Source organism: Phoenix dactylifera, chromosome 16 (genome assembly GCF_009389715.1).
Source record: "Phoenix dactylifera cultivar Barhee BC4 chromosome 16, palm_55x_up_171113_PBpolish2nd_filt_p, whole genome shotgun sequence".
NCBI classification, from domain to species: Eukaryota; Viridiplantae; Streptophyta; class Magnoliopsida; order Arecales; family Arecaceae; genus Phoenix; species Phoenix dactylifera.
This window is the reverse complement of record NC_052407.1, coordinates 3,724,954-3,745,433: the sequence shown is the minus strand read 5'-3', so window position 1 is coordinate 3,745,433 and position 20,480 is coordinate 3,724,954. Positions and strand designations below refer to the sequence as shown.

Genomic DNA, 20,480 nt, shown 5'->3' with positions numbered 1-20,480 from the left:
GAGATTAGAGTTAATTTCGCGCCATTTGTATCACGTGCCCCAACGGAGCGGAGCGTTGGAAAAGCGAGAAAGGGGCTGAATTACCAGAATGCCGTCGGTCGTTTTCGAATATAGATATGGACCGGGTGCTTCTTTCTTCTTCTTTTTTTTTTGGAATAGCATTAGGGAAGTCATTAATTCCCCCCACTTTTACTTCTATATAATTCTGTGGATGCCCACCCTTGATTTATTTGGTGGAGATGTTCAATTAGATTTTTTTTCATAATTCATCACATAATTATATTTTTATATATTTGCAACGCCAAATCAATAGTTTTATTTGCCACAAGAAATGGTATTTTCCTCTTTCTTTAGCTTTGGACGAAATTCATCGCAAAAGAATTGTTGTCAACTTTTTTTTTTAGGCTAAATTGTTGAATGATATCAAAAATGTGAAAGAAAAAAAAAAGTTTTTTTTCTCTCCCAAAATTAACAAAAAATGTTCAGAGAAAGTAAAAAGGATGAATTTAATATATATATATATATATATATATATATATATATATATATATATATATATATATATATATATATATATATATATATATATATAACTCGAACCTCTAGATCTACAAAATAAACAAACATCGCTAGGCTCCTAATTAAATTATTCAAAAAATAATTAATTTATACTCAAAATCTTCCATTGATCGAAGTTAATATTTGGGCAAATCCTGTATAGTCCTTCTTAAATGTCTAAAGAAAGTAAAAAAGATGAATTTAGAAAACATGTATGTAACTCGAACTTTTAGGCTCATAAAGCAAACAAAGATCGCTGAGCTCCTGATTAAGTTATTCAAAAAATAATTAATTTATGCTCAAAATCTTCCATCGATGGAAGTTAATGTTTGGACAAATCCTGTATAGTTCTTCTTTGTTCCATATATATGAATTTTTCCGATCAAATTTTACATCTAAATGGAAGTAATATTATGCTATCTCTGCTTTGGTTCTTTGGTATTTTAAGATTTCTTTCTTTCTTGAAATAACAGCCATGTCTTGTCCCGAACACGTATAATGCCCTCGAGTTGGGAGTATGTTCAGGTTTCAAAACTCAGGAGATGCTTGGTCGAGCATTTAGATTGAGATCTCCCTTTCAAAAATAAAAATGGTTCAAATGATGCCCCAAGTTTGTAAACATCTCTTGATGCAATGAAGTTATTCAATGCATTATTTTGAATTTCATTGTCCTCGGTTTAGTTAATATCAGAGTAAAGGTCTTGAGTTTGAACCATGTCTCCGTACTTTTTAATTTTATTATTAAAAATTTTATATCCTGGGCTCACCAAAATAAAGTCCATACTAAGATGCCAGGAAAAAAAAAAGGAAAGAAAATCTACCAAATTTGATTATCAATCATAATAAAAGCTGAAATGAAATATCAGGCATATCGTGCGAGGGAAGTAGTGTTCCATAATGTATGAGATTTGCCCCCTTTTTTTTTCCAAAAAACGTTGCATGCTAAAAGTAAGAAGTGAATGAACTTCTTTATGGGTCCCTCAAATTTTTATGTTCAACTATAGATTTTGATATTCAACTAGTCAAGTCAGTTGTTTAAGAGGTTTTTTTTTTTTTGGTACAACGGCACATGGTACAATCAACAAAATTAGAAAAGAATAAATAACACAAAAATTTTGGTACAACGGCACATGAGCCGAATGTGGGTACAATCAACAAAATTAAAAAAAAATAAATAACACAAAAATTTTGGTACAACGGCACACGTGCCGAATATGGGTACAATCAACAAAATTAGAAAAGAATAAATAACACAAAAATTAGGGCACTGACGCATAATCACCCTAGATGAATTCTTCTAAGTGGTAGGCTACAAATGAGACCATTTAGTCGGTCGTACTGTTCATCTTTCTGTAGATATGTGTAGGCAAGTTGGCTACGAGAGATTATTTTTTTTCTAAAAGACTGCAAACATCACGAAGTATTCAAGCTCAACTGACAGGTTACTTGAATAAAGCCATCTATGTTTGTAATTTGAACATTGACAGTAGCCTGTTTTGCCTTTTTTTTTTTTTTTTTCCCCTCCTGTCCAGGTGACAATGATGGCGAGTTATGAGGGTGAGGGATCGTTAAATACAGGCCGAGGCTACAGTTTTCTGGCCTCCAGCCGTTCTAGGACTCTGACATCCACTAAGAGTCATTTAGAGCTCGACTCCTTCTAGACGTCTCCTGCCGAGCTCCTTCATGTGCAAAGCATGCATCTGGCTTGGGTTGGGTAGGGTTGGGCCTAAAGCATTTTCTACTTGCATCAACAAACGTAAAAAAAAATTTTATTAAAAAATAAAAAATATATAAATAAATCTATCTCATTCTATCTAAAAACAAATGGTAATTTCAATATGGTATAAAAGTAGAGATGCTGAGTTTAAACATAAATCTACCTCATCCTATTAGCTTAAGCTTTTAGGACAAATGATCATTTCAACACTTCCTTTCCAGAGATGTGAGAAATTACACAGGCTTAACATAATGAATCTATTGAAGAAAGCACAAGGCATCTAACTTATTCCAAAAAGCCACCCTCCTCATCAAATTCCAATAGTATTATTGCTGTGTTAGTATTAATATCATGAAAACAATTTCAAATTCCAAACTTTTTGATGTTAAACTTTGAGGTTCATAACACTAGGGACCGAAGACTATTAGAATATTATTTGATCCTCAATTCAAAGGTGCAGCTATATGCTGATAAAGCCTCCATTTTCATTTGCACATGCTAATTTTTTTATTAAAAAAAAAGTTTTTTTTGCATGAATACCCTTCTAAAAATGCAAATTTGCGTGAATACCATATTAAAATTTATATTTTTTGCACAAATTCTCCTAATATAACGATTCTTCCAACATCATTCATTAACCATATTTACTTTAATTAAAAATCAAAAAATTTAAAATTACTTTTTTGTCCTACATCGCGATCGCCTTATAAATGTTTCTTTTTGCACATTTACCCATTAAGGGTATTTTAGTTATTTTAATTTGAAACCTTTAATTATTTAAGAGTGTTAGATTGCGTAAGTATATTGCAAAAATAAGGATAAATGGGTACAATAGCAAAACAAGTGTTTTCTGAGGGTATATACATAAATATTAATTTTGGGAGGATGTTAATACAAAATTTAATATTTAGGAGGGTATTCAGGCAAAAAAAAAAATCTAAAAAAAACATATGTGCAATGAACTATGATAGCTGGGTAGTAGCCCTCTCATGATACTCCTGAAACATCTAATTCTAATAAATGTAGAATCTGAACCCATCTAATTTTTTCCTATAGTAATTCTTGATCATTCGAAATAGCTCCCATAAGTATTATTCTGTATTAACACTTCTTTTTTTTAAGAGAGACAGAAGTAGAGAGACGTAATTACCTGTGTCCCAATACCTGAAACACACCTCTCAAAATTCTAACCCAAAATATCACATTGCTAACTAAAAGAGTATGCGCCCTTGGAAGTAGTCTTATGACATCATATTATTTACCAACAAAATCATACTCTTAACATTTCACACATGTCACAAATTGGATCTAGTCAAATCAAGACTAGTGATAAGGCTAATTAATTAGAAGATTTCGATAAAATACCAGTAGAAAAACTAAAAATCTGATATTATATTGTATTTTTTAGTAGATCTTTATTTCCAGAGATATACAGATGCATGATAGATATGTTCCAAGTTATACAAAATATGATATAGGGATAAGGGACGAAATACAAATTATTAACAGCTATAGAGATAGCATATCGAGCTAAACAAGGTAAGAGGGATCTCACCATATCAAGTTAAATATGCATTGCGATTTCAGTGTATCAAATTAAACAAGGTGAAAGTACTCAAAGTTTTTTTTTGTTTGTCATGCCCCAACATAAGATCGCGAGCCAACCAAATTTACCTCGACAACTATGAACTATAACCATATCAAAGTGCCACTGTATAATCTTTAATGGCAGGGTATCAAAATATCAACGTACAATTCTCTCTAGTAGGGTATCAAAGTATTAACGCATAGCAGCCACTAGCAAAGTATTGAAGTGTCAATATACAACCTTCACTGGCAAGACGTACATCGAAGTGACATCATACAATCCCCACTAGCAAGGTATCAAAGTGCCAATATACAACCTGTACTGATAGGGTATCAAAGTGCCATCATACATCCCCACAGCAAGAGTATCGAAATACAACCTAGCTTAGACTGTGAGTCCAAATTCGTTTCAAATCAAAACTTTCTTCCTCAAAAGCATGTTCACTATTCTAAATCGTAAGATATATAAAATTATAAGAGATCAAAATCAATTGAGCATAGTCAATATGTTCGATCAAGAATTATACGATATTTCAGAAAGGATATATATAATAATAAAATACTATGCATCAAATTTATAAATCAAAAATAAAAATATTAATAATTTACCAATAAAATCTAGAAAAAGATTACATTATTTACTTTGCGAGTGAAATTAAACTACATGTCCAAATTTTCGAAAATCCCTCTCAAAATCTAAAACTCTGCGCGAGTGCACAACTAAGATCTCTAGTGAGCCCCACGAGCCAAGATCGTTGGAAATTAATAAAAGGAGGAAATAACCAATAAATCTCTTAGAGGCAAAAAGGGAGGTGGAGGTCTTTAAATAGCTGTTGGAGGCTCAATTTTCTAGCTTCTGTAGGAAATCGCAACGGCGGAAAAGTTTGTCTCCTACTCCAAGTCAAACAAAGCTCTATTATTTTTTTCTTTTCATCTCCTATTCCAACTCTTACATCTAACATGGTTAAATAGATTAAGCCCAGTTTCTTATTAGGTGGATTGGATATTACAATGTTGGAACTGAAATTTAATTAAAAAGTATAACAAAGTTCATAACTTATAACATAAACAACAAAAGTCTAACCAAGCAAATATATATATATATATATATATATATATATATATATATATATATATATGGTATAGACAAATAAAGGTGCTCGGCTTTTTTTTTTTTGGTAAAAAATAGGTGCTCGGCTTTAACATGCAGCATTTAACTCCAAAATTAATACCGAGATAGACTGGTACAGAATTCACGGGCGGCACGTCAGGCCCCACCGAAACGAAATCGATACCGATACGGGAGAACTTGTAGTTGTAGTAGAATAAGGACCGAAGCGGTTAGAATTCGATTCATCCTCAAAACCGTCCTCTCTCCCGCCCCGGCGTGAGCCTCCACACTCCTTTCCTTCTACGGCCCCCTCCCTTTTATAGTAGTAGTAGGAGACAGGGAAAAAAATAGTAGCCAAAAATTCGCAAATCCTAATCACGATCGATCGTCTCTGCTCTTCGATACGAGACGTTCGATCCGATCCTCCGCTCCGATCGCCTCCGGCCGGAGGTTTTTGAAAGAATCTAGGGTTCTTGGACGGATACACGATGGCGCGGGAGGCGTGGGCTCCGGCATTGGATGTCCAGGACGCGGCGAAGAAGAAGGCGGCGTCGTCGACGAGGAGCTGGATCCTGTTGGACTCCACTGGGAAGGAGAAGATCCTGGACGTGGACAAGTATGCCATCATGCACCGTGTCCAGATCGACGCCCGGGATCTCAGGATCATCGATCCCCTGCTTTCCTATCCCTCCGCCATCTTGGTACGGGAGAGGGCCATTGTTCTCAATCTCGAGGTGGTTTTTCATCGATTCTGATCCTTATTTTTTCGCAGCTATCGTTTGCCTCTGATCTTCTTTTTTTTTACAAGTGATTCTATGTTAGTTTTGTTCATGTACTAACATATCTTCTGTTTTTTTATCATGAAAAAACAGCACATTAAAGCGATAATTACCGCAGAAGAGGTGTGATTGCACTCTCTTAAACGTGTTCTTTGTTAAAGTTGGTTTTTCTTATTACGATTATATGTTTTGGTGTGGTTTTGATAATATATAAGTTGTTAAAGGTAGGATTTTGTGCTTGGGTTCGACGTGATGTCGCATTCTGCTTCAGTGTAGTTGATGAAGCAGAAAAGGAACAGTTCTTCTTTCCCTATATGATTACTCTTCTCTGGCTTGATGGGTTATGTAGGTGTTGCTCAGAGATCCTTACAATGAGAATGTGATTCCGATAGTGGAGGAGCTTCGCAGACGACTAATACAAGGTGAAAAGAGCGGACAGAATGAGATCGAAGCTGCTGAAGAAGATGGTGAGTTGTAACATTATTTGACTGCCTGAGAACTGTTTTTCCTGATTGGCTTATGTCTGACCTAACCTTATGATAACAAGTGAAAAGAAGAAAAACAGAATTTAGGTTATCATGGCCTCTTCTTTTCCAAGACTTATTTCTCAGGTGCTGTTAACTGTAGTTTTTCTTGAATAAGTTTTACCACGTAGAAGCCAAATCATCTGTTTTGCAGACTAACATGTTTTCGGTAAAGGCAAACTGAACAACAATTTGAGTACATGATATAGAAATGGTTCTTCTCATCGTAAGGCCCTGTTTGGGTACATAGAGGAGTAGAGAGAAGAAAAAAAGGAAACGAGAGTGAAGAAAAATAATGGAAAAGAAGAGAATCCTGAACTCAAGAGAAGAGAGGAGAAAAGAAAAGAACTTGGGACACAAGGGAAAAGAAGAGAAGAGAAGCAGATTTTCGTTTCTCTCCAAATCTCTCCATTTTTTGGGAGATTAAAAGCGTGGTTTGGAGAGAAATTTTTTCTCTTTGTTTCTCTTCCCTTCTTTCTGAAGTTACTATCCAAACGAGAGAATTAGAATTTCTGCTCTTCTCATTCTTAAATTCCTAACCAAACAGGGCATTTATATTTTCTTTTTTCTCTTCTCTTCTCTTTGATTGTTTCAATCCAGACCTAGGTCTTAAAGGTTGAAATTTTTTCAACTTTAACCATATGACAGTGAAGTTGTGTATGAACGAAAACCTGACTTAAGTGTAAACAATAACTAGGCCCCGGACTGTTTCATCTTGAAGCATGTTACGATGGAGTAAGGGTCGGCGGTCCCGACTTCATGTGCTGGCCAATAAATTTTGACTTTATCATAAAAAAGCTCAACTGTACATTTTTTTTAAATTTAATATTCATGTAAAGAATGACTGGGATGTGATGATGCACTCATTGCTCCAAGGTAACAAAGTGTGTTAATATTTTCTGTATAGCTTATAAATTGGATTGAGTTTAGATATCTACCAAAATTTTTATAAGGTTTTACATGTAAATTATTGCTTGAGTCTTTGGTTGTAAGATCAAGCCTTTTCTTTATAAATAATTTTCAAAATAATACTTCAAAATTCCCCAGCACAAATAATAGTATATTTTGATGAATTTCCTATTCTTTTTCTAAAACCAAATCTATCACTCTGGCCATCCGATCAGAGCATTTGAAATCCATTATTTTACATTATCAGGAATGTCCTGTTTTAGTTATATTAGTTCTCTCCCAAATTTCTTGCAAAAGGTTATAATAGGAACTAATATATCTATTCATTATAGGACGAAATTTGATGATATTGGTAGATTTTGTGTACCCTATTATTTTTTTTTTGAGTCAGAATAGATCAAAATTCCTTTCATAATAATACATTCCAGGATTGGATTTTATTTTAAACATTGCGAGAAAGGTGTATTTAGGAAGACAAATATAAGATTATTAATGAAGTATTGGTTGTTTGATGTTCCCATATTTATCTAAAGATGGGAAGGTAACACGTTATTAGTCACCTATTAGTAATTTTATTTATACCATCATATGTATATCCGTGCATGCATGTGCTCAAGTGCTGGGAAGTTGTAGCAGAGTCAAATTAATATAAAAAAGGGACATTACCTAACTATGGTCCCGGCAATCTGGGTCCTGTAAGGCGAACTGGATTTAGAGTTAAACCTTTGACATTTTTTTTTTCGCACAAAGTGGCTGCCCCAGGATGCAAACCTGCATCATCATTGTTGTCAACCAAAGCTTTCTTCCGCGGAAATGCTAAAAGTTGGTGCTTCATGTGCACTTCTCTTTTTCAAAGTGTAATATGTTAGGCATTATAATTTGTAAGCCCTGATAGTGACTAGTGCTTATACCATGCAATACAGAATCTCCGTTTGAGTTTCGGTCCCTTGAAGTTGTTTTAGAAGCAACATGCAGCTTTCTTGATGCGCGCACAACAGAACTGGAATCTGCTGCATACCCAGCATTAGATGAGCTGACCACCAAGGTATGTGAAGACTTTTTTCTGTATAACGTATTCTTTTTTTTCCTTTTGTATTGTGGCAGCTCAAAAACCAATTACTAATTTTTGGCAAGATCCGATTTTGCTTTTCCTGTTTGAACTGGCAAATAATCTTGTGGAGACTGAATGTAACTCAAAGAATTGTAATGTAATTCTACATTACTTATAGGGTGGCTATTTTGCTGAAGCAAGCTGCTCCCAAACTTTTTTTTATCACTTGGAAGTTTGAATTCAAAAATGTTATAGTTAATATTGGAGCAATATGACATAATTAGGCAAAGATTAATAAATTTTATATGACAATGACAAAAGGAGAACTGAGACTGTTGTCGTTGCCCATGGGAGTAGGCCAAATGACCCTGCCAAAATGTACGAATCTTGGTGGTCAAACTCCATACTTCCCTTCTTAATGTGTTTGGAATTATTTTGTATATCTGCTCAAGAAGAAAGGCATGGCACTTTCAGTTTTCTTACACTTCACCACCGCTTATTAATTTATTTAAAAAATTCTGTTAATTAGTTTTATTCTATGCCGTGTTTTCCTGGTGGAAGTGTGGACCATATTCTAAAATCCAAATTTGGCTAGAAGTCTAACTATGCACTAGCACTAGGCCATATCTTCACTTTAGATTCTACTAGAAATCATCATTAATTTTTAGGATTTTGAAAACAGCTAGTTTAAGAAGAGATTGTTTCATTTTTCTGTTTTATCTGTCTAAAAAATAATTATTTCATCAATTAATTTGATTTTGATGTCATCCAAACAACTTTTGTAGATGATCTTGAGCATTGTTTTAACAGATTCATCTTCCTTTTCTTATTTAGAACACCCAAGTTCTTTGTTGTTGGATTGATCACTTTCAATTCCATGATTTCAACAGAACTTTTGTACTTACCTTCTTAACATCTATTTATTTGTATGTTTTGATATCCATATAGTCTGGGCTTGTGTTGTATCATCTTCTCTGCTTCCTGCTTTTTTGCTTTTTTATTGTGAAAGCATTTGGTGGCCCTCTTTAGATTTAAGTTTTATTCAAGGAGCTTCTTTTGGATTGAGTTCTATCACTATTATTGGTGCTAGTTATAGGATGTTCAAGCTATACTCAGTTATTACAAGGAGACGTGAATTCAGAGTGTAAGTTCATGCTGTTATGATTGCATGATAAGAGATAACCCTACAACCATAAGATGTTTAGGCTTAGATAGCAAAACCAATTCATGTTAAGTCCCCTAATCTGATTGGTGGTTATGTCATGCTTAGATGATAGTTCTATGAAGTTGCAAAGTGTCTCTCACCTTTGGAAGAAAACATCAACATTTTTTAGCATTAGAGTCACAAGAAAAAAAAAAAAGAAATATGTTGCATATGCAATCTAACTTCTATACTCAGTTCTGCAATTCTCTTTTCCATAAAACTTGTATTACCTCTAAACATGGCCATTATTTGATCTGTTTCTCCGAATCTATTGTATGATAGAGTTGATTCTGACTCAAGTATGACCAAGTCAAATCAACCTGGGGAATGCCATCTGGCTCTCCTAACAATTGAAATTACATGATTCATATGATCAAGAATTGAAAGTCATTAAATCTTCAAATGTCTCAAGAAAACTAGAAAAATGCAAATTATAACCCACTAAGGAAAAGGATTTTAAAGCATATCCAATAACTCATAGACCATCCACTGATTAAATCTTTCTATTTTATGGTCTATCTAAACGTTCTACCTTGTGCTTTCTTCAATTTGGTTAAACAATAGTCGTTATCTGCAGATTAGCAGCTGTAACTTGGACAGGGTGCGCAAGCTTAAGAGTGCCATGACAAGGTTGACCGCTCGTGTACAAAAGGTGTAGATTCTTGTTTGTTTAAAAAAATTCTTAATGTGCACTGCTGACATATTTAATTGGTTAGGTGTATTGACATATTCTGCTGAGGGTAGATAACATGTGTCCTGCAACATTTGTGACTGTGCTAGGTTACATCTGTTGACTACAACATTGTTAACTTGTTATAGACATCTTTGATATTTCTTTTGATTTGCTATGTGCATTAATGTTTTATTGTATTATTGACATTTTTGCAGTGGCTTAGCTATCTTGTTCAATTTGACTTGCCTCTCATTGGCTACCAGGAAAAATCTCATGCCGGTCCCTGTGAGAACATATTAGTTCATGTGCTGCTCCCAGGAAATGCTGATTAGATGACATGGAATAATATCACTGTAGGAAACATGGAAACATTGGGGCCCAATGAGTTGGTTTTCAACTGGTGGTTCATGGTTATCATGAATTAACTGGTCATTCAATCTCTGCATGCTTATGTCCCAACACACTGCTCTTAATATTTACTGTGATTTCGCTGGCACTGCTGGATGGGTATCAAAAGGTTATTTTGTTAATAATATATGTCTGCAAGAAGTTAAACATCTTATCGTTAGTATGGGACAAAGTAAGGTAGCTTCCTTCACTTGTAGATCTTCATTGAAGACACTACATGGCAGATACGTCATCCCTGTTAATGGGACTTCACCTTGCTAGTAATGAATGATTAGAAGGTTCCATAAAAAATGATCTCAAGAAGCTGGCATCATGCATGTAGGTCATATGCATGATTCCTTGGAGATCGATTATCATTATTGACATAAGTTTGAAGAAGGTTCCATAAAACATGATCTCAAGAAGCTGGGATCATGCATGTAGGTCATATGGATAATTCCTTGGAGATTGACTATCGTTATTGGCAGAAGTATGAAGGTTGCATTTTCAACTGATCTTGTCCATATATTGTTGCTTCAATTTCCAAGCGAAACAACACTGAAATGTGATCTGTAGTTTTCTTCTATATTTGCAAAGTGTTGAATTTACTTTTCCCTTCTGTAAATTTTGGCAACTGAAGAAATCTAGAGATAGTTCTCAAGCATAATATTGGTATTACCTGCATAATAATTATAAATTAACTTCAAAATTAATATTCATGTGCAAACTTTGGACCTCATGCTGATTTGATGCATACCTAGAGTCTTGACTGCAGTTAAACTGTCTTCATTTTTTTTCAATAATGATTTGCTGCCTTCTCCAGGTCCAGGATGAACTTGAACAGTTACTGGATGATGACAACGACATGGCAAATCTTTACTTGTCAAGAAAGATGGCTGGAGCATCCTCCCCTAACAGCAACTCTGGTGTGCCTAACTGGTTACCTGCTTCACCAACAATATGTTCAAAAATATCTAGAGCAAGCAGAGCAAGTGCAGCAACATTTCATGGAAATGAGAGTGATGTAGAGGAGCTTGAGATGTTACTTGAGGTTATGACAATATTCCTACGTCTCACATTAAATTCCTGTTCTGATACATAATTGTCTGAAATCAATAAATAGATTCTAACGTATATTCTATCCATGCAGGCTTACTTTAGGCAAATCGAGAGCGCCCTGAACAAATTGACCACGGTATGCATCCCTTTCTCAATTGACTGGCTTCAATAATCTTAATGAATAAAAGAACTTGAACTGTCCCCCAAATTTTGTGCTCTCTGCTCTAATGCCACTTTTCTTTTCTTTAGTGTTCATGCACTCATGTATGTCTGTTGACATGCAATACCCTCCCAAAATTATATTTAAAAATGATTTCTAACTTTTCTCATTCAAAATTCCGACTTTTGAAGTATAGATGAAAATTTTGTCTTTTTAACATTTTCAAGTTCTAGGATGAGTCCTTGACATTTTGGTCAGACTACACACTTTTTCATGTCAAATATCAAATGCAGGTATAATAAATATTTCATGCAGAACCTTTAGAATACAAATTGATAATATGTTTTTTGATAATGAGCTGTCTGAAAAAAGGATGAAGGCCTCTGATGTGGGTGATTGTGGAGTGCAATATCTGATATGAAATTGTATTTTCTTGTTATGTTCTAATTCCATTTATGCTCAATGGTAGTAAGCTGGATTGTTGTTACTGTTCTGGGATTTTGGAGCTGAACATGTATGATAAACTAGAAAGCATTGGGTTAGAAATCGACACATTAGTGGGAGCAGTAGAACTCTTGTTAATTGAGGACATGGAGAACTGAATATAATGTTATAAAGAATGCATGATAAAGATTTGAGGAGGATATGGACAGAATAGCTGCATAGATTTGCATTATGGCCAGGAAAACAGACCTAAGAGATTATGTAAAAATAATATTAATCCACCCTTCTACTTCATGGGCACAGTGGAAATTAGGGTGGCAGTTTGTTCTGTGTAGAAGGAAGAAAAGAATTATTCTAGTTATCATTCTGTTCATGCTCAAATTGGAGACATTAGGTTGTTTTTGGGCTGAAAGTTGGCTTGACTCATTTAATTTGGTCCATGTTGGAGCCTTAGTGGCAGAAATGTTCCACTTAAGATGCCACATGCTTCAGAATCTCCGTGAAAAATCATCCTGGCACCTGCTTGCTTATTTAAATTTTTTTCAAGAAACCCACTCCCCAAACCCAGACATTAATCTGATCCTACACTACCACCAGCTTCTCATAACTATGCTTGGAGACATCATGATCATCGACTGACACCAGTTATGGGAAATTCAGCCATCTTAGATCTTCTGGAAGGCCTTGTTTGCTGGATTGACCTTATTTATAGGGTATAGAGCCTTTTTTTTTCCTTTTGATATCAGCTTGCCAAGAGTTTTCTAGTTGATTTTGTGAGTCAAGATGACCACACACACACACACACACAGAGAGAGAGAGAGAGAGAGAGAGAGAGAGAGGTGGGTGGGTGGGTGGGTGGGTGACACTTCTCCCTTCTCTTTAGGAGTCTATATACCTACTTCCCTTGCCCGCTTGTTATTACTTTTCTATCCTATATGGTGTGGCAAGCCACTTATAAGGACTTGGCAATAAATAAATTTTCTTAAATTTTGTAGGAATCCAATGCCTTGTTCTCCTAATATGTTCTTGAAGTATAGACATTTCTGAAGTTTGCATATTATACAAGTTCACCTGCTGATACAAGCGATGATCTTTATAGTAGAATTCAATGGAGGTAAGTAATGATAATTAGCTTGATGGGGAACATGAATGTTTTCATTTTATATGGCAAGTTGTGCTCCTATAGTTTGGTGCATGGCTCTAAGTTTTGACTGAAGCAGAAATTCTGTGATCCAATTAGTTTGTTTTCACTGGGAACTAAAATAGAAGCCAACCCTCTTTCAAGGTTTCAGCTGTAAAGGTGACCAAAGTCAATGTTTATAAGGCTTTTTAGTACCCTCTTTCAAGGTTTCAGCTGTAAAGGTGACCAAAGTCAATGTTTATAAGGCTTTTTAGTGTGCTCCTTTTTTGTAATGGAAAGAAGAATTCATTTTTTCATAAACCCTTTAGTTGTTGATAGTTGGTTGTGCATCTAAAATAATCTTGTGCTTGATTATACTCAGATTTCTAAATTTTAAAACATTTAGGTTGTTGGCCTTATGAAGTTAGTTGAAAAGAATGTTCTTTTATTTGTCTCTAAAATGATGGTCAAATTTGTATAAAACAGATAGAGCTTGTAGATATTGCCTCCATAAAATATTAAAATCTGAAATTCTGGCTTATAAAATTTGAATTTTTATATTTCCTTTTTATTAAACTGTGAATTTTTCATATTTCAAGATTGTTTAACATAGTTCATTATCAGTGAGTTTCATGGACACTTGACAAGGCCAGGTGATTGGTCCAGTCCCAGGCACCAGGACAGTTTAGGATCTATTTTCAAGGATCAACTCGGATTCATAGTTCAGGTCGATAAAACCCAATACTAGGTTTTATAGATCTTCTAGAGAGAGAAAGTAGAGAGAGAAGAGGAGGAAAGAATCCTTCTTCTCGTCTCTCTTCTTTCTTCTCTTTGATGGTAATAGGCAGTAGCAGTAGTGGCCCAACAACCCACTCGACGGCAACCTCAGGCGGCTGCAATCCCTGGCCAAACTCGGCGGCTAGCGGTGTCAAATCACGGTGGAAGAAACCGAAACATGGGTGCTCTGTTTCAGAAGAGACTAGCGATTGCCGGCTCAAATCTATGGGAACAAAGGCCCAAAACACAAGGGAAGGAAGAGGAGAAGATGGAGAGCTCATACCTAGGTCCGGCGAGGCTCTCTGGCGACCTTTTATGATGAAAAATGGAGAAAGAGTCTCGAGAAGAAAGCTTGAGATCGAGAGAAAAACTATCCCTATTATTTGATGGATCTCAAAGGGGGAGGATGGGGAAGCTTAAGTAGACAAAAATTCGGGCTTTTCGGTGTTCGAATGAGCTTGAACATTGCTTTTCCGATTGCGATTGCGATTGCGATCGAAAATGGGGAGGAAGGAGACTCCCAGCTAGAGTTCTCCTCTCCCGTTTTGTCACGTGCGGTGCACGTACAACCGTTGGGCTGGCCTCTTCGGGCCGGCCCAAGCCCAATAAGTGTGCGGGCCGGTCGATAGACCAGGCCCTCACAATATCAATCCATTGAATTGAGTCCATATTAACGTGATATGGTATGCAGTTTAATGTTAATGTACATTCATGTATTCATGCATTATTAATCCCTCTGTTAATGCAAGCAATGCCATGTTTAATTAATTGCTTACTAGTTGTTATGTTTACAAATTGTTTATTTGTGTTCATCCTTGGTCTTAGGCCCATTATTTCCTATCAAGTTCATGATGGTGTAATAGGTTGTCAAACACAGTTTGAACAGAGTATATGACTTGTATCATGTTTCTGATTTACGTAAATCAGATTACTTTGTTTCACTTTGTTTTTAAAGTTAAGAGAATAGTTTCAAATTATATGTGACTACACAAAAGTGTTAATTTTTTTATATCCTTCTGGCCCCTTTTATTTTTGCGTGAGCTGGTTTTTGGATGAAAGTGATACATCATTGGCTATTCATATTTTCTGTCTCCACTTTGTTTCGGGAAATTGACGCATCTAAAATTTTCTTTGCAGCTGCGGGAATACATCGATGACACAGAGGACTACATCAATTTTCAGGTAGCTTCTGGATAATAGAAAGTTCTTTTAGTTGCATTGGAAAAATGCAAGTGGTTCTTATGAATAGTGTGAGAAACACTGACATGCTCTAAAATATGCTCTCTTTTTTTTTTTGCAGCTTGACAATCACCGAAATCAGTTAATTCAGGTGACAATTTCTACCTCTGTTGTTTGTTTGTATAACTTTGTTCAACCTGTTACATTGTTTATTTGGCTTTTTGCTTAGCCAAATTGAGCACTTTGTGGTTTCTTTTGTATTTGCTACTACATGCTCTTGCTTATGTGCTTTCAAACGAAAGGTGCTTTGGTTTTCTTTCTGCTTGAGTGTCTGATGAATCCAGCCTTACTGTTTCTATACTAATGGCAGTTAGAGCTTTTCTTGAGTGCTGCAAATGTTGTCCTCACTTTATACTCTCTAGTTGCTGGGATTTTTGGCATGAATATCCCATATTCATGGAATGAAAACCATGGTTACTTGTTCAAATGGGTGAGTATATATGAATTGGTGTATAGAAGGGCTACTCGACATGTATAAAACGTTCTGATATATTGCCTACATTTTGGTTTTTAAATTCCTGAACAGGTGGTTGGTATAGCAGGACTTGTGTCTGCATTGCTATTCATTTTTATTGTTTCTTATGCTCGCTGTGGAGGTCTGATTTGGTCCTAAAGAGGTATGCATGATTTCTCTCAATTGGAACCGCTCACTTCTTTTTTGATGCCCTGTTATGCTGATGATTGCACATTATCTTTACCAGGACTTATGAGAGGTCAAATATTCCTAATAATTTGCCACTCCACATTGTAGGTAAGATAAGCTGGGCCATAACAGCGTTCCGCTTCCATTTTTCGCCGTCTATGCAAGCATTATCAACCCCTGTTGCATTAGTTCAAGTTTTCTCTGTCATTTTGTAAGCATTTGTGGCTTCATATTTGATTTTAGAGTTTAGGTTGATGCAACACATGATCTTAGTAAGAAAAGTAGTATGATTTTTTTGGTGTTTATTCTGAAATCAAGTTATTTATACAAATCAAAACTTCTAGAAAGATTCATTGCTTTGTTTTGTTTGTGTAGCACATAGACTTTTGAGCAGTTCCTTCTGTCCTATATATAGTTGCCTGTGTTATTTACTTCATGTTCGTTGTCATAAGTAATATGATCAGGGATAGGGGTTGCTTTACTCTGCCTACTGATGGAGGCCTAAGGTCATCCAAACTTAGTTTAGTCGGTTTCGTAGACTGAGAGCCCACTTTTATTTTGTTTTAGTTTTTGTTTTGCTGGTACTTCAGCTTGTGGTAGTGGGAGCTACACATTAGGGTGGCCCTCCCCATTGCAGGTCGCATGGGTTCAACAAGAACTGGGCTGTTAGCCTGCCTTCCACCATCTTTACTGGGACATATGCCCATCAGTTTAATATAACCATAACCTCCTCCAAACCTTCGAGCTTTCAAACTGTTTAGGATATTCCTTGATGTCCATCCTTTTAATTTATTGAGCTGTCATAATTTGCAAGTCTCCAGATAAAAGGTACCATAAGCAGATCTGTTGTTCCTTGCTGGTCTTATTTTAATGAAAAATATCGATTCAGTGCTGGTAGACTGGTGCCTGATATATGTAAAGCACTCGACTGTTAGCAACTAGCATAGTGATGGACTGAATTGGTGTTCCATCGTAATTGTCACACCCTTGGTTTTTGGTTATACTAAAAAAATTTATTCTTATGAATTTGATGCATATATGCCCACGTTACATTGATTTACATTCATTATTTATCTCATTCTAAGAAGAGAAAGAGGAGGTGCACTATACCATTAAAGATTGTATTTAACTTTTCTTTCTTAAAAAGAAAAAAACACTTTTAGGATACATGTTTACGCGGTATCAATCCATCAGGATTATTATTTATTGATGTATGATGCTAGAAGAAGTTAGAAATCTATTACTTCAAGATTGTCAGGTAATAGGGCTGACATATATGTGAAATACCACATGTTGGCAATACTGGGTTGTATGGTATCCCACCATGGGCGGTTAATTAAAGCAATAGAAATCCATTTGACTTGCTTGTTGCTTTCAAAGTCCATGGCTATCAATGGCATGATTTCCATCTATTTCTGCCAATCTTGTGAATCTATACCCACGGCCTATTTCCCACTTGATTTCAATGTTGATGTTCTGTGATCCATCATCACATTTCACAGAATTTTTAGCATAATACACACTCACACACACACACACACACACACACACATACATACATACATATACATCCAAACATATATATATATATATATATATATATATATATATAGAGAGAGAGAGAGAGAGAGAGAGAGAGAGAGAACTGTACCAAATACTAAAGCAAAAAATAACAAAAAGATTGATTGCTATGAAGAAGATAATCGAGTAAAGATAGGGTTTTCTAAGGTGGAATGTTATTTGATGCTAGAGAATAGGTATACAAAATATTCATGTACGATTCCATCAAAGATATAATGCAGATAGATGTAGGATAGTTATGTTGAGAAGCCAGCGGCCCTTCTATTATAGCCTCATTCTTTTTTACCCAATAATTACAACATAACCAACTCGAAAACGATAATGTCATCCATGTCCTGTTTCAAATTGCAATCAGTTCTCAGTGTTGCGTTGAAGTCACGTGCATGGGGTTGGTTTTGTGAACTGCTTCTTTAAGCGCATGCTTGCTATTAGAGTTGTTTAAGTTGTCCATGTGTACTTTCTTCGGTCATAAAATATAGCAATTAAAAATATCATTGAGCTAATATATATATTTTACTCTGACTCGTTAGGTTCTATTTAATGTCTATATCCAGGCTATCATTTGCCACGTGCCCATATATAAAATATTCGGATAAATAGAAAGCTGTAAAATTCATCGTTGCTAGAAGAAGATGAAGAAGAATTCTATATTTTTTATTAAAATTGTAACCATCTATAGATTATATTTGAAAAAAATGTTCTCTTTTTTTTTTGCGCATCATTTGCAGTACATAGATGGGTTTTATTAAATTAACTAGATTCACTCATGCTCTTTTACAAAACAGCTCCTCCTCCTCCTCTCTCTCTCTCTTTCTCTCAATTACAATGAATTGGAAAGAAAGATGCTCATGCTCTGGCTTGATCAGTGTGTCACTTTTTGCTCGTCGTTTCCTCAGTCATTGATGCTTGTTGGACTCATGAAAGTTAGCCAGCAAGTACTTTAAGAGTTTCTGTTTTAACACCAAATTACATGTTTCTGTGACGCAGGAATCTCGCATAAAATAGTTGAAGAGCCGACGTGGAACTTCTCTGTAAAATCACGTCAAGAGGGAAGCTCTTGGATACAGAGCGACGTGGTGCAAAGTGCATGCAATTAACTTTCGCCCAAGCATGCCAATATTTAGCAACATTTAAAGAAGAAGATTGGCCTTTAGACTTACATAACATTATTCCATCCCCTTTTTGATTCACAGAAGGATGACTGACGAAAATATGCCACAAATTCAGCCAAAATCTGGCTTGGTTGTGAAATAGATAGCTAGAAATAATGATCTCATTGCAACCCTGTCACTTTTCGTCCATCATGTTTGCGGTTTTCACTGAAGTTATTAAATTATGCATGGAGTCACCGAGCAGTTTCTTCTCTTTATGATAAATTATATGCATCACATATAACAAATATGGAGTTGCAGTAGCTACTATTAAACATACACAATGTGCATGAGAAGATGCCTGTAGTTTAAAAAAAATCAAGATTGATGGCTACTTTCCTTGGTACACTTCTATCATGTTTATCTGTAAGAGAAGGAGCCAGTTGCACAAAGTTGCATGCATTTGCTTCAGAAAAAGAATGGACTTACTAAAATGGCATAGAAAAAAATTGGACAATGTGAAATGCCCTAGAAATATGTGATAACAGTGGGACATTAGTCCCGATATTATGCTATGATAGACGACCTACTCACGATATACTAGTGACACATGAAATTAGAAACAAAATAAAAATTGTTATATATAAAGATTATTTTAGTAAAAACAAATTGTAACGGTGCAAAGCCTGTCAAAAAGATATGCTCTGTCACACCGCATTGATTGCCACACGTCCGATGCTTCTCAAAAATTATGTGAATTATGTGATCCATTGACAACGGTATCTTACATGCTATTTGAGGAGAATACGTGGAGATGCTTTCCTACATCACAATGCATATCATAAACTATTACCCGCTTTGTATGATGAAGTGAGGTTTATCTATTCTTTCTTATTTTCTTTCTTTCCTTATGCATGATCCAAATGGTGGCCCTAGTTGAATTCTCCAGTCAGCTCTATATAACATCCATAATTAGTTCCAAGCTTTTCTAATATACATGAGAAACAATGCAGCGACTACATGCGATAAAAATGTTTTTTTACACATTTAAGATTGATAATTTTTTTTTGGGCATTTCTATTGTTTCTCTATAAGAGAGAGGTAGTAAGTTAAACAAAAAAAAAGAAGCTTTTGGTAGGTAAATTTACTAAGATGCCCTAGAAGAAATCAGTACCGATCAAATATCTAGCCCAAGAGCATGCTAAGCTAGAATATGTTGTCAAGATATACTGGCGATACATAAAAGATACTGCAATTGAAAAAAAATCAAATTGCAATCGAGCAATGCTTTTCTTGCTGGAAAATGATCTCTCAGGCATTTTATGCATTGGTTGGCACGTGTCCAACCTTTTTCAAAAATTTATTGCTCATAGACAGCTGTATGCTACGTATCCTTCGTGAAGCATGCATGGAGATGCTTTTATGCAGTGCAGTATATGTTCTGCGCTATTTTCGCTTACTACAATAAAGTTGATTTTATCTTTTTATTTTATCTTTCTTTTTTTCTTGCTCTAGAGGCGGTCTACATGACCGTCCCCACTGTATTTTCTAAAATGGCTCCTTGGCGTCTAATATTAGAACTGTACACGTGGCGTGAAGCAAGACCTATATAGTTCTTGTTTGGTGGTTGGAATCTATGAGCTGATCCTCTTTTGTACACCCTAGGATAAAAAAAAAGCCGGTTCACGCTGAACTTGCTCTAGCCAACATCCGGTCCAAATTAACAAATCAGCAAGAGCTAGAGACAAAGAGCTAGAACCGGGTTGGAGTAAACCCAACGGTTCAATCCTGAACCACCCAAACGTGGCGCCGGCTAGCGTGAGGCGTTGTCGCGGGGATGGCAATCCATCCGTCCTCGAAGACACG

General features: G+C 35.6%; 1 protein-coding gene across 1 annotated transcript; it reads left to right on the top strand.

Annotated features, from left to right (window-relative positions):
- Positions 1-5,263: 5,263 nt before the first annotated feature.
- Positions 5,264-18,877, top strand: LOC103706008 (magnesium transporter MRS2-I-like). Its single transcript, XM_026804184.2, has 13 exons — positions 5,264-5,707; positions 5,846-5,875; positions 6,102-6,219; positions 8,109-8,230; positions 10,018-10,092; positions 11,324-11,551; positions 11,651-11,695; positions 15,198-15,242; positions 15,361-15,390; positions 15,610-15,729; positions 15,826-15,916; positions 16,001-16,050; positions 18,511-18,877. Exons 1-11 carry the CDS (start codon positions 5,462-5,464, stop codon positions 15,910-15,912), a joined length of 1,146 nt encoding a protein of 381 aa, XP_026659985.1. The 5' UTR covers positions 5,264-5,461; the 3' UTR covers positions 15,913-15,916; positions 16,001-16,050; positions 18,511-18,877.
- The last annotated feature ends 1,603 nt before the right edge of the window (positions 18,878-20,480 follow it).